A 12,979-nucleotide genomic window follows, 5' to 3' on the forward strand; every position below is an offset into this window, starting at 1 on the left:
ACTGAGAGCATTTTCTTATTTATACTAACCATTTGTTCCAAATTTTGGGAGTTGCTACCATTTTAAGCAGATTCCCAATGTGAAAGACCTTCCAAAATGCAGTCAGCACAATTATTCCTTATTCTTAATCCCTGAATGCATTACAAGTTTGGTGAAGAAATACATGCAAAATGGTGTATGAGTAAAAAATGTATCAGAAATTATACTGTAAATTGTAAAATGTATTTATAAAAAATCGGTCATGTAAAAAGTGTCATGCACACAAATGACTCAATGATTTGCTTCCTCTCAAAAAACTAATTTTAATTAAAACAAAAATGTTGAATCATTAACAAGTTTATAAAACAGTGATTTAGTTACATAAATAAATTGATATCGGTGTATCAAATCTTAAATTCAACTTCATGAGAATGTTGACACGGGTGAAGAAAGTACAATCGTTTACCTTTCATAATAAATAAAATGGAGAAAAATGATATTTCTGTTTCTAAATGAACAAAAAAAGAAAAAGAGCTACAGACATACCTCTAAGGAAGGGGACACTCAACAATGTTTTTGCACCAAAAAAACAAAGGAAAACTGCTTTTTAAAGCACAGAATACAGAACCATTCAGCTAAAATTAAAGACAGTAAAGTTGTAACCAAAGTCGGTTGGCTTTCATTTTTAACGAACAAGTTTGGTAGTTAGAACTCCAGTTTGGTTATTTTAAAGCATTAAGACAAGGCAAGAAAGAAGGCTGTTTTCGTTTCGTTGAGGAATCCTATAGGAACGACAAAAAGAAAAACAAAAAAACAAGAAACGTAAAAAAGCAAAGCATTTAAAAAACATTTGAACAGTCAGACCTACACAGCAACTTTCTGTCTTGCACGAAGTTAAGATCTCAGCAGATAGGCATGTAAATGTTATTGTGCATAAAAATGGAGCTTCGTCGTGACTTGATTATTGTGGAAAGAAACAAGAGCGTCAGGCCAATCGCTCGGCATATTTGCGTTAACATCGATACTGTTGGATCTACATTTCTAGGCGTTTTTTGAGGCACATGGGCCTGCGTTTCTTGCATTCCCAATTCTTAATGCTAAGGCTTGCTGCTCTGGTTCACTGGGTGTCCGTCCAAACCACTGGTGCCCTGTGCGGTCGGGTCTACGCCAATGCATCCCGGACCGCTCGGATCGTGCATCAGAGGTGGCTCTGCATAGATACCCAGCACACAGGTTCACTGCCCGAATCCAGCCCCGACAGCACGGCTGTGTTCGGAATAACACGCTAGCGTACTGTTACTGCGGCTGCAGTGTGTAGTATGGACACTGTGCAATGCGCTTTAAATCGGATTAAATGTAAAAAACACCCAGTCTCATTTCCAAGATGAACTGAATTAAACATGCAACGTCATGAAATCACGTGAAAGGTTAATTGTGGAATAATGCCTACGGTTTTGCACACGCTAGCCTTCCATTCCGAACACAGCCCGAGGCTCGCGTTTAGTCCCTCTGATATGTTTTGTTTCAAACCAAGGTACTGCAGCTTCAAGTATTTTGCATTACATAGAATATTCTTTTTATAAATTAGTTAACGTATACATTTTTTCAATATTCAGACATATACTATCATATATACAGTACAATAAAATGCTCTCATTCTTTCATGACCATTTTTTTCTTCTTTTTTTCCTTTTTTTTTTCAAAGAGAATCCCTGAGATGTATGTCGACAGTCGCTAAGTTTCCACAAGCGCAAGCACAATGGGGTTGAAGACTGTGTGTGTGTGTGTGCGTGAGACATGCTTTTGGACGAAACAGCACTGCAAAGCCACGCAATTAGCCTGGTGAACTGAAAAGGAAACTCAAAAAATGGAGACGTGTTTTTGTTTTTCTGGTTTCTAACACTTCTTTAGTACACTGGTAACGTGTGACTGGTTCAGGAAGGAGTAAAGCTGAAGCCGTACGAGGTACTTGTCACTTAGGATGGAGGTGTTGTTTGGTTTAAAGCCATATTTCTTCTTCACTTTGAGGCTGTGAATGTTTAACAGAGAGATCTGGAGTGCTGTGAGGACTTTCGCCACTGGACAACATATACTCAGTGTAAACCGAAACATCGTGACATACTCTCACACGCTTTCACACAAATAAAGGGGAAACACACAAACTTCCACAACATGACAACGTTCCACTTTTTTTTTCTCCATTTTTTTTTACGCAAACGTAAGTCTATACACATAATACCGGTGTGGTTTGTATTGTTTTTGTCGTTTCTTTTTTGACTTAAAAAAATGTACAAAGGCGGACTAGCCGAAGCGCTCGCGCACGAGCATCATGAGTTTCTTTTTGCCTTTGTATATCTGTTTTAGGTTGTCTATGAACTGTGTGAACTGAATGTGTCCGTCGTGCGCCATGAGGAAAGTCTCTCTGGCTTTGCTGAGGAACTCGATGAACTCGCTGTAGTGCCGCGGGCTGATGTGCGTGAGCCGTGAGTGCGTCGTGTTGATGTAGGCCCCGATCGTAGCGTCCAAGAGCTGTCTTAGTGGGGCTTTGTCCAATGACATCAACTTCCCAGAGTTTCTGCGGCTGTGCAGCGCCACCATGCCGGGCGTGGTCAGCGTGCAACGCCGCAATATGTCCGACAGCACGGTGGCACACTTGACGCTCTTCACCACCAGCGGGATGATGGCGGCCAGCTCGTTCTTTCCCAGCGAGTGGCTGAGCGCACAAGCCCAAAGCACGTCGTTGATGGCGGGATGCGTGTCCTGGTTGTAGCTCAAGTTCAAATGCACCATCGCGAGCGTGGCCAGTTTGTACGCGCGCATCGGGTAGCCGCGGTGCTCCATGTAGCGCGCGATGGTGAACAGCTGTGTGTAGCTCATGCCCGTGGTGGCTGCGTCCAGCACGATCTGGTAGGCCGTCTCGAAGGCGATGTGGTCCTTCTCACAGAGCGTGAGGGCCGACAGTGCACAGTTCTGAGGGTCCTTCATGGCGCACTGCAGAGCTAACGTCCGCGCACTGCTCGCCAGGTTCTCCTGCTGATGGCAGTCCAGGTGCAGACGGACGATGGTGCTGTTGGACATGACCGTGGTGGCCACGATGCTTGTGGCTTCGGTGGGTGTGAAGAGGGTGAACCAGCTCTGCATGATGCTGTCCAGTGCGTAGACCCCTGCAGACACGAGGAAGCAGAATGTCACTCAGCTTCCATAAAACAAACTCTCCCTGTTTACTTTTATACATGTTTGTACTGTGCTCAATTTGTCAGAGCACATAAATTTAATCAAAAAGTCATCAATTATATTTATACACAAAATGTTATATTAAGTAATTTGACATTTCTAAATTATATTATTGATTAATTTAAATAATGACAATTTAAATATATAATTTATTTATGAATTTAATTGATAGAATATAAATAATAGTAAAATAAATGTAATTATTTATATTTTTATAAATTATATTATTTTACAATATTTTATATTTTTAATATATGTATATATTTTACATTTAAATACATTTTATAATGTTTCTAATTAATATTAAATTAACAAAATTAATATTAATGCATCCATGATTTTAATTTTAATTTTTGCAATGGCTGTGGAACAATTATTATTTAATTGTTTAATTTAAGTAATTACATTATATTATTTTACTATTAATAAACCGAATAACTATTGAACGGTATTTTTAAATCAAAAGGCAATTGCTGCAATTTTGTAAAAGAAATAAATCACTCATGGCCAGGTATTATGATTATTTTACTCCATTTTTACTACCATACCGTGGTAAAATCAATAAGTTGCAGCCTTGACTAGCTGCTTTTTTATAAATATCCAAGACCTGATAATAGTGATAGCTGAATGCTCAAACTTACAAACTTACTATTAATAAACTGTATCATTTATTGTACAGTAATTTTTAATTAAAATTTCAATTACTGCAATTTTATTCATGGCTGTTTATTAGGTTATTCTACCAAGTTTTGCTACCACACCATGGTTAAATCATTGTAACAGCCTTGATTGCCTAATTGCTTTTTTGTAACTAGCCAAAATCTGGTAACAGTGAAAGCTGAAGGCTCAAACTTACCAACTTCTGTGGCACATGTGACTAGCCATCGTACCATCTCTCGCCGCCGCCAGTTCAGCGTTGAAAGCGTCATACGCATTACCTGTGATTTATTCGAAAAGAAAACGTAAGGAAATGGGCAAGAACAGGTAAAGTGGAGATCACAGTGTGCTGATGGATGAAGAGGTGGATGGATACCTGAAGACCCAGCTCCAGGGAGACCTTCAGCAGAGTGATGTCCGGCAGACTGTCCATGAGCGTCGCTATCTTAAAGGCATCCTGCGCCAGTTTGAAGATATGAGAGGAGGAGTGAATGTTCTTCTGTATGGACTCTAATACTGTCTCTAACTTTCGAGCATCACCTGCAAACAACACCAAATAATAACGCATGTTAAGACGTAAGAATGTTCTGTATGAATGTTTTCCACAGTAAAGCCATCAAAACTATGAAATATAACACACAGAAGTATGCAAATTATGCACTGACCAAAAAAAAAAAAAAAAACACAAAGACACAGACATATATGAAATACATAAATTATGTATATATTATATATGCATTACATATGTATGTGTTTTTGTATATAAGGATGCACATATAAGGTTTATGTATATAACGATTTCAGTTGGTTATCACAATTTAAGTCGGCTGAGATGTTAAACGAATCACAGTTGGGGGTGGGAGCATTTATATGAATGTATCTCTGAGGGGAACTGACTGTCTTTAGAATAGTTTAGATGGTATTTTCATTTTGCCTCTGTATAAGAGATTTTTGTGTTCATTAGTGCAGTGCTGCTTTGTTTACAGCAGTAACCAAGGAAACGCTGTTCCATAAGCGCCACCTGCTGTCAGAGAGTGAATCTGCGTTCTCATTCAGCCCGTCTGCTGTTTTTGTTTTGTGCAGAATCAGTTGTTTTATGTAGTACAGTTTCACAAAGCTAAGGTCAGACCATTCTGTTTTTGCTTCAAATTTTGAAATTATGCAATCTAATTCAGATTAAAAAAACTGCTCGTGCTGCATTTATTTAGCATCTTTGTTTGGATCGTGATTAAAATGCAGTGCTTGCCTCTAATTTTAAATGGAAAGAGCACAGGCAAAGCCTGTTTATATGAAGAGATTTATTTTATTTGCATTATTTATTTTATTATAGGGTTTGTTTTAAAATTTCAATCTAGTTTTGTTATTTGACATATTTCAGTTTCACAAAGAAATGTGCAGCATTTTGTCAAAGCAATATAAAAGGACTCCTTTTCATTTATAATTTGTCTTAAATCTCATTCTGTTATATATGTAAAATATACTATATTATATATATATATATATATATATATATATATATATATATATATATATATATATATATATATATTGTTATAACTAATAATATTTATGCATTCATGATTAAACATTGCTGTCAATATATGAATAATTTAATGTATATTAATTACGTTCATGAAATTAATATGATTGACGGATCACACAAGTGATGGACATTTTGACATGACTGGCCATTTTTGTAAACACTGCAAACAGTCATCAGTGACCTTGGAGAAACATCAAGCACTCAGAAACCCTTTCCCCCCGTCTACAGCACTGCATCACACAGACACACACACAGCTGCATAATGAGCCGTGAGTCAGCACTAGCGCCAGACGCTCAACGTGATGCAAAACGCTGAGAAAACCTTCAAACGCTCAGTTCTGGGGCAGAATTTCTATTTATCGCCAGCATGTTGATTTCCTCTGATTTCAGCCTCTCTGCACTGCGGTGCGATTTCATCTTAAAAATAGTGCTGCGAATTTGCAACTTCTCCAAGCGTGTTGTTTCTCCAAACTGAGAGGACGAATGCAGGGCTGATTTTACAGTTGGGGCTCGTGGTTTTGCAGTCTGCAAGCGGAAATGTGGTACACAGGCCTGCCATTAAGCAAACAGCACTGTTGTCACAGTAATAGCAGCCTGCACATGAGTGATGGGTGCTCTGGTGAATGCGACGCTCTAACCTTTGGCTGCAGTGAGCATGGTGGAGGCCAGCTCGCACTGCTGGGACTCAATGTGGCTGAGGGTGAACCATCGCGGGTAACGATTGGGGACGACTGATACTATATGGTGAGGCCGGGACATGTCACCCGAAGGAGCTGAGGATTCCAACACTGGTAACCTGCAGACAAAAAAGGACATACAGATCAACACCAGTATTATTTTCCAAACCACATCCTGTGGAGGAGTACAGTCAATCATCAATAAAACACAACAGTGGTATAAGTAAATATTGCATCTTTAGCCTAAAACTGTATTTTTCAGGCTTTTCCAACTAATGTGCATGAAAGGCGGGACTTCCATTGTGACAACCATGATTTCTCCCATTTATTAACTATGAGTGGTCTGCTGTAATCACAGACCGTACAAGAAAATAAATAAATAAATCTCAGGTATAGATTCATAAAAATATTTGTGAATCAGTTTAAGCTAATCCTTACATGTGGAATAAAGATGTGGAAAAAAATAAAAGAAATAATATAGAATTATAGAATGGAATATATATATATATATATATATATATATATTCAATGTATTCTGCAAGAATAAATCAATCATTTCTCTCACGCGCACACACACACAGAATTTGATAATATAAAGTATTATATTCAGTAGGCTAAATTCTATAATAAATTCTCTCTCTCTCTCTCTCTATATATATACACAATATTAATAGATATATATTAATAATAATAAATACATTTATTTCATTAGTAACATTAATAAAAATTATATTAATGCATTCATTATCTAATCCATATGTCATAGATAGAATTTCTCTTTATCACTATCATATATATCAGGTTATAAAAAAAACAAACAAAAAAAAACTTTAAATTTTATTAAAAGGACTGATTTATAGATGTAAATAATAAATTACGGTACCACAGGACAATACTGAATATTTCACCTGCTCTAGAACCACAGCAGTAGTTTCCTCTGGGAAAGGACAGTGTGTCGTTCTCAAACAGAGGTTTTGCTGTATTGTTTTAGTCAGCTAACATGAGCCTGGAGGCGGCCCGCGGCCTTTACACACACTCCATTACTGACCATCCTGTTTGTCTGGACACTCACTGTGCTTCTGAAATACTACAACGAGGCCAACAGGCCATCCGACTGGATTCAACCATGTTTTAATCATGACATGATCTTCAGAGATCTTCCATACTCTAAATAGGAGTGCATTTTTCTGTTCACTTACAAAATGGACATCCTCATTATGCACAGATGTAGAATATGACCTTGTAAATTGGCTGTTAGTTGCATGTTGGGCATCTTTGATGGCTTTCTGACGATACCCTGGCTTTCCGATCATATGCTACTAAAAGTCATCTATCTGACCATGCATATTTATGTCAGAGCGGAATTTTGTCCTTCGCCTCCAGTGCAGCGGAAATATGTCCAAGCATCATGTCCTGGCATGGAGCTAATTACCAAGCCATCTAACAAAGCGAATTGTATTATGAGGAGATCAGCCCTCGTCTGAGCCAATGCCATGGAGAGCAGTTATTTGGAGACCACGGTCTTTTTATAGAGAGAGTCAATACTGAGCCCGAAGCTCCTGAGCTGGCTAAATTTAGGAGGATTTTTGTTTGATACCATCGACTTTATATGTGTATCCTTGAGCTGCAAATCCCCCGGTAAACACAATCCAATCAAAATATAATACAATACCAGACAGATTTGGTAACAGGATTTTTTTTTGTGTGTATGTAGGTTGGTCAAAAAAGGAAAATTAATAAAACATATGAGAGGAAATCCGTTACAAGATGTCGATATAAATCTGTTGGACCAGCCTGAAGTTGGAAATCTTGCCAGAACCAGCCATAAAGCAACATACGATCAAAGATAACACTGATGTTCAGAGCGAAATCTCATGAGCCCACTGCGCTTAACTGCATTTACACATCAAATATGTTCAGACTGGCTGTGATCGCATTGCGCAGCATTTTCACTTTCAGTGTGGATGGACAAATCATTGCATCACACCTATTTAGGACACAGTTTAAGAATTTCTGTTGCACATCGGCACTCATTTAAGAAACACAAGCACAACAATATTCAGTGTAAATCATTCATAGAATCAATCTTGCATAAATGTACACAGATTTTTTTTTTTTTTTTTTTACATTTGCTCAGATGACTGGCTATTATTACCTCTCACTTGCATTTCTATTTTGCACCAATTTGCCTGAAAGTGACTATTTTGTTTGCTTGAACACATGGGATGGAAGATGTACTCAAGATTACAATTTTGTGCATATATTCAATTTGTAACCTGGATGAAAACATCTATATTTATGTCTATAAGTACAAGCAGAACTGATTTCTGTGTTGATTGATTCGTAAAACTAAACATTGTTGCTTTGAAACGGGTGTCTCCGATTTTGCGCATATATTAAACTTGCAACTTGAATGGAAACATACATATGGAAGTGAATGAGAACATTTATATAAGAACAAGCAGAACTGATTTCAGTGTTAATAATTCATAAAACTAATCGTAAATTGTTGTGTTGAAATCATAAATTGTTGTGTTAATGAAAACACCAATTTACACAAGATTCCAACTTTGCGTATATATTAAATTTGCAAGTTGGATGGGAACATCTCTACTTTGGTGAATGTAACAATTTATATAAGAACAAGCAGAACTGATATCTGTGTTAATTTGTAAAACTAAATACATTGTTGCTTTGAAACGAATATATAAATTAACGTAAGAATCCAATTTTGCACACATATTAAATTTGCGACTTGGAGACATACATACTTATGTGAATGTGACAATTTACATTAGAACAAGCAGAACTGCTTTATGTAAATGTACATATTTTTGTGTAATTTTTTTGGTAAATAAAAAAATTGCATAAAATGTACATATTAGTTGTTCCAAAGCTACAATTTATGCTTAATTTAATGAATTATCACAAGAATTTTTTTTGCTCCTTATTTCGTAAAACCAAACGCATGTTGTTGCTTTGAAATAAACATAAATTTTTGTAAATTTCCAATTTTGAAAAATTCAATTATTGAAATACATATTGAAGTGTTCGAGGAAATTTACATTAGAACAATCAAAACTGATTTTGGTGTTAATAATTTGTAAAACGAAGCATAAATTGTTGCTTTGAAACAAATGTCAATTTACGCAAGAATAGTAGAATGAACGATTTTCATTCTGTTTGTGTTTCATGAATTTCATATTGTGTATATGCTGACAAAGACTTAATTTAAATATTCAAAATATGTATTAAACAGGTTTTGTAAAAGCTCATGAATAACTGCTGCTGATAATGTAAAATTGATGCTAACACACACAGGGTTTGTACACAAACGGCCACAAACGCACACAGGGAGTCGAGGGGGTGTGTGGGGTGAAAGGATTGCTCTGCGTTACCTCTGCAGCCCAAATTAGACTCAACGACACATATTTATTATTCACACTTTTTCAAAAACTCATTTTCAGTGGCCATGAATTATTTAGCAGTTTTCCAAGCAAAAGGCGCCTTTTGATTAAACGGTGCCCTAGATAACCTCACGCCCTACACACACACACACACACACATCTGAGAAGCAGCGAAGACGTAACCGTGCCTTCTCAGAGTGAGTGAAGATGGTAAAAACAAGAGATGCGAGGGGAAACTAAGCCACAGCCGTGGGCGTGTTCATTACTGTAGGTGGACGTAACAGTTTTGGCAGCAGAGTGTCGCCCGTGTGGCCTGTGGAAACTCACCGCATTGCTCTCAGTGCAATTTTGTACGCCAGTTCGGCATCGTGAGGTAGGAGGCATGTGAAGAGATACTTGGCATATGTGTGCATCGGAACGCTCTCTCTATAGATGAGCTCTCCCAAACCACTGTAGGGCCCACCTGCAAGAGAAAAACACAGCCGTTCAAATACACAAAAACATCCAGGAACAATCGCAGTTACCATTTAAATCAGAGATTCCTAAACTTTTTTGTCAGCCAATTTTTATATTTACTTTATGTCCCCCCTGCTATTTTAACCCTATAAAGCCTACTATATTACATATTTAATATGCATATATAAATATTTATATATGTATATATTTATATATACATATTTAAAATGCAAGGCCTCTAAATGATCAACATGATCAAACTTAAAACCATGCCTTCTGTCATCTGATATATACTTTAACAACGGCAACAAATTGCATACTTTTGCTCAGCTTGGGCCTCTTTAATAAAACTGAGGTGTTTTTTTTCTATTTTTTTTTTCTTTTTGTATGAGCCATAAAAGTCTGATTATCAAATATGATAAATTACAGATGCTTTAGATGTTGTGTAAAGGTTCAATAAACCATTGCATTTCAAATTTCAGTATAAATTTTCATCGCATTATGTTTCTATTATTTAATATCAGGATTTGCAGATTTAAGTTAATGACAAATTTAACATTCACATTTTCGTGGTTGTTCAATGTAGGTTAATGGTCACATGACATGAAAGTAAAAATAAAATTCCATTATGATTTAAAATTACAGATAAATGTAATTAAATTTTAGCTTTGCATCGACTCATCAGTTTGCAAAACACCGATTTAAATGAACACAGTTAATAATTTTCATTCATATGCACTTCTCAATTTATTAAAGTGTAAAACTTCTGTGAAATGTTTAAAACGACACGTAACAAAACTTGCAAAACAGCAAGTCTGAAAATGCAAAAGTGTGAGCAATGACTTGAATAAAGCTGTCATACAACTTCAGAAGATACAGCACATGCCCTCCCGAAGGTGTGAGATGTGGTTAGAAATGCACAGATTTGTAGGTACAAACAGGGTGTAAGAGTGTGTTTGTGAGAAAGAAACACCTTCTCCATGACACATCAAAAAAAGTACTGTGGTGCTTCCATAACTTTATCGGTATTTGCATTCTACTTCAAATACCACTATGGTATTGTAAGTGTATTGCCATCGGTTTCTTTCCATCATTACAGTTTGCTCATACTGTAGGTCAAGAGTGAACATGGACAAGCCACAAGTAACATTATCCATTTCCAGGTGAAATGCACAAAAACCAGGCCGTGGTGTTTCCGGGGCGAGTGCTGCATTGTGGGTAATATGCTCACAGATCGGTTTACAGACCCTCCCCCTCCTCATCCTCAAACCAGATGAAAACCACACGCCCACTTTCAAGCATGCAGGCCTTTTCACACTTGCCTACAGTATAAACTGCAATGCTAGAAGCCATATGTGAGAGCTTAGCTTTCCATGTCATTCGATTATTTTCAACTGAGAGGGCAGCGACCACAAGCCACTTTACAAATACACACGGCACTGGACATACAAACAGACACCAGACTAACCAAAATAAACATTCATAAGAGGCATACGTGCTGCCTACATAGGCAGCATCTTAACCAAAATAAAACCTCAAATGTGATGCTCTACATAGAGACTCACAATTAACGCTCCTCATGTGAAGCTCATGAGACTTCACTAGTTAGCATATTGCTAAGCTAACTCTAAGAATAAAAATACATTACACACAAACATTTCATAAAATTATATATATATATATATATATATATATATTTTTTTACTACATAAAAATTAGATTTTAAATATTAATGTATTTATCTCGACTACTTAGCCATCAAGGATTCATGATCTCCACAGAGCTTGTTGCAAAGCATTCTGGGATTGCCTTTTTTGCAGAGCATGATCATGCTGCCTCATAACATCCCTTGTTTTAGTTAAATTATAAACATGGCACTGCATGTATACTTCACAGCAAATGCATTCCCAGAATGCCAAGCTTTGAGGAAAAAAATAAATAAAATGTTATGCCATTTTGCACATTGGACATCTTCCCACATAGGCTAGTATACAGTGTTTGGTCAAACTCTGTTCAATTGAACCTTAGTAAGTATCTGCTTATGTAGCCAGCTGACAGCAAGGCAGCTCACTAGGGCTTGGAACACAGCTACAGTCACGTCTGAAGACACTAACTGAAAACACACACACACACACACAACAGCTGAGCATGCTAACTCTATTACAGCTTATGCTGGAAGGGGGTGACGTGCTCTGGATGTCTCTCAGTGTGAGAACGCTATTGTTTTGATGGATTTTCACATTTGGCCAGAACCCCCCCAAACCCTGTAGCCAATAGAATGCATGCCTTCCTGTTTATTGTGCCCCCGTCATGCTTTTGGCATATGCTGGGTGGAGGAATCCACACAGCGGGGCCAGTTTATCAGTTTCTCTTCATTCTTTCAAAACAACCCAGTGGCGTTCAGAGGTGGCTCTGCAGGCAAAGACCATTTTGTTTTTTTCCCAACACCAGCCGCGAGTGAAACAAACAGCCTCGTCCACCACTGAGCGCCTTTACACATGCTGAACACCGCTCTGAGGGAAATGCAACTTAATGGAGTCTGAAACTTTGTTAAAAGAGGAAAACTAGGTTTTCTGAAGAGAACAAGAATGGTTGTTGCCCCTGCAAAACATGCCACCATGATGTTGAAGTTAACTTCACAACTTTCCCAGCTAATACATTGCTTAAGTTTCTGAATGGTTTCTACGACATTGCTAGGCAGTTCTAGGTGGTTAAGAGTCAGTTGCTAAGGTATTCTTATGGCACGGCACGGCTCGGTTTGAGTTTCCACTGTAGTTTAGTATTGCTTTAGAGTAGGTGGGATTATTCACGCCGCCTCTTCTGCCACGACTCCTAAAAACAACTTTTTCATTCCGCGTCACCCCATCAAGCTCTCGCTGGTTCCGCTCCTCTGCGAGAGGAATGTCTGTACTTCCGCAACAGACAACGAAACTTTTTGGTTGTTAAAAAAAAGTGCACTCGTTCAAAATAGTTGCGTTCGAGCTTTCGCTGGCTGTGCTGATTTAAACCGGTTCTTTTGTGTTTGT

General features: G+C 37.6%; 1 protein-coding gene across 1 annotated transcript in view; it reads right to left on the minus strand.

The window, feature by feature from the left end:
- Positions 1–282: 282 nt before the first annotated feature.
- Positions 283–12,979, minus strand: part of LOC109072162 (zinc finger SWIM domain-containing protein 6-like) — a 72,486-nt gene continuing 59,789 nt past the window's right edge. Inside the window, exons 10-14 of the mRNA XM_042765586.1 lie at positions 9,825–9,960; positions 6,052–6,209; positions 4,247–4,410; positions 4,070–4,151; positions 283–3,143 (exon numbers count right to left, since the gene is read on the minus strand). Of these exons, the coding sequence (XP_042621520.1) occupies positions 2,281–3,143; positions 4,070–4,151; positions 4,247–4,410; positions 6,052–6,209; positions 9,825–9,960 (1,403 nt within the window). The 3' untranslated portion in view covers positions 283–2,280. The remainder of the gene's footprint in view (positions 3,144–4,069; positions 4,152–4,246; positions 4,411–6,051; positions 6,210–9,824; positions 9,961–12,979) is intronic.

This window comes from Cyprinus carpio, chromosome A10 (genome assembly GCF_018340385.1).
Source record: "Cyprinus carpio isolate SPL01 chromosome A10, ASM1834038v1, whole genome shotgun sequence".
NCBI lineage: Eukaryota > Metazoa > Chordata > Actinopteri > Cypriniformes > Cyprinidae > Cyprinus > Cyprinus carpio.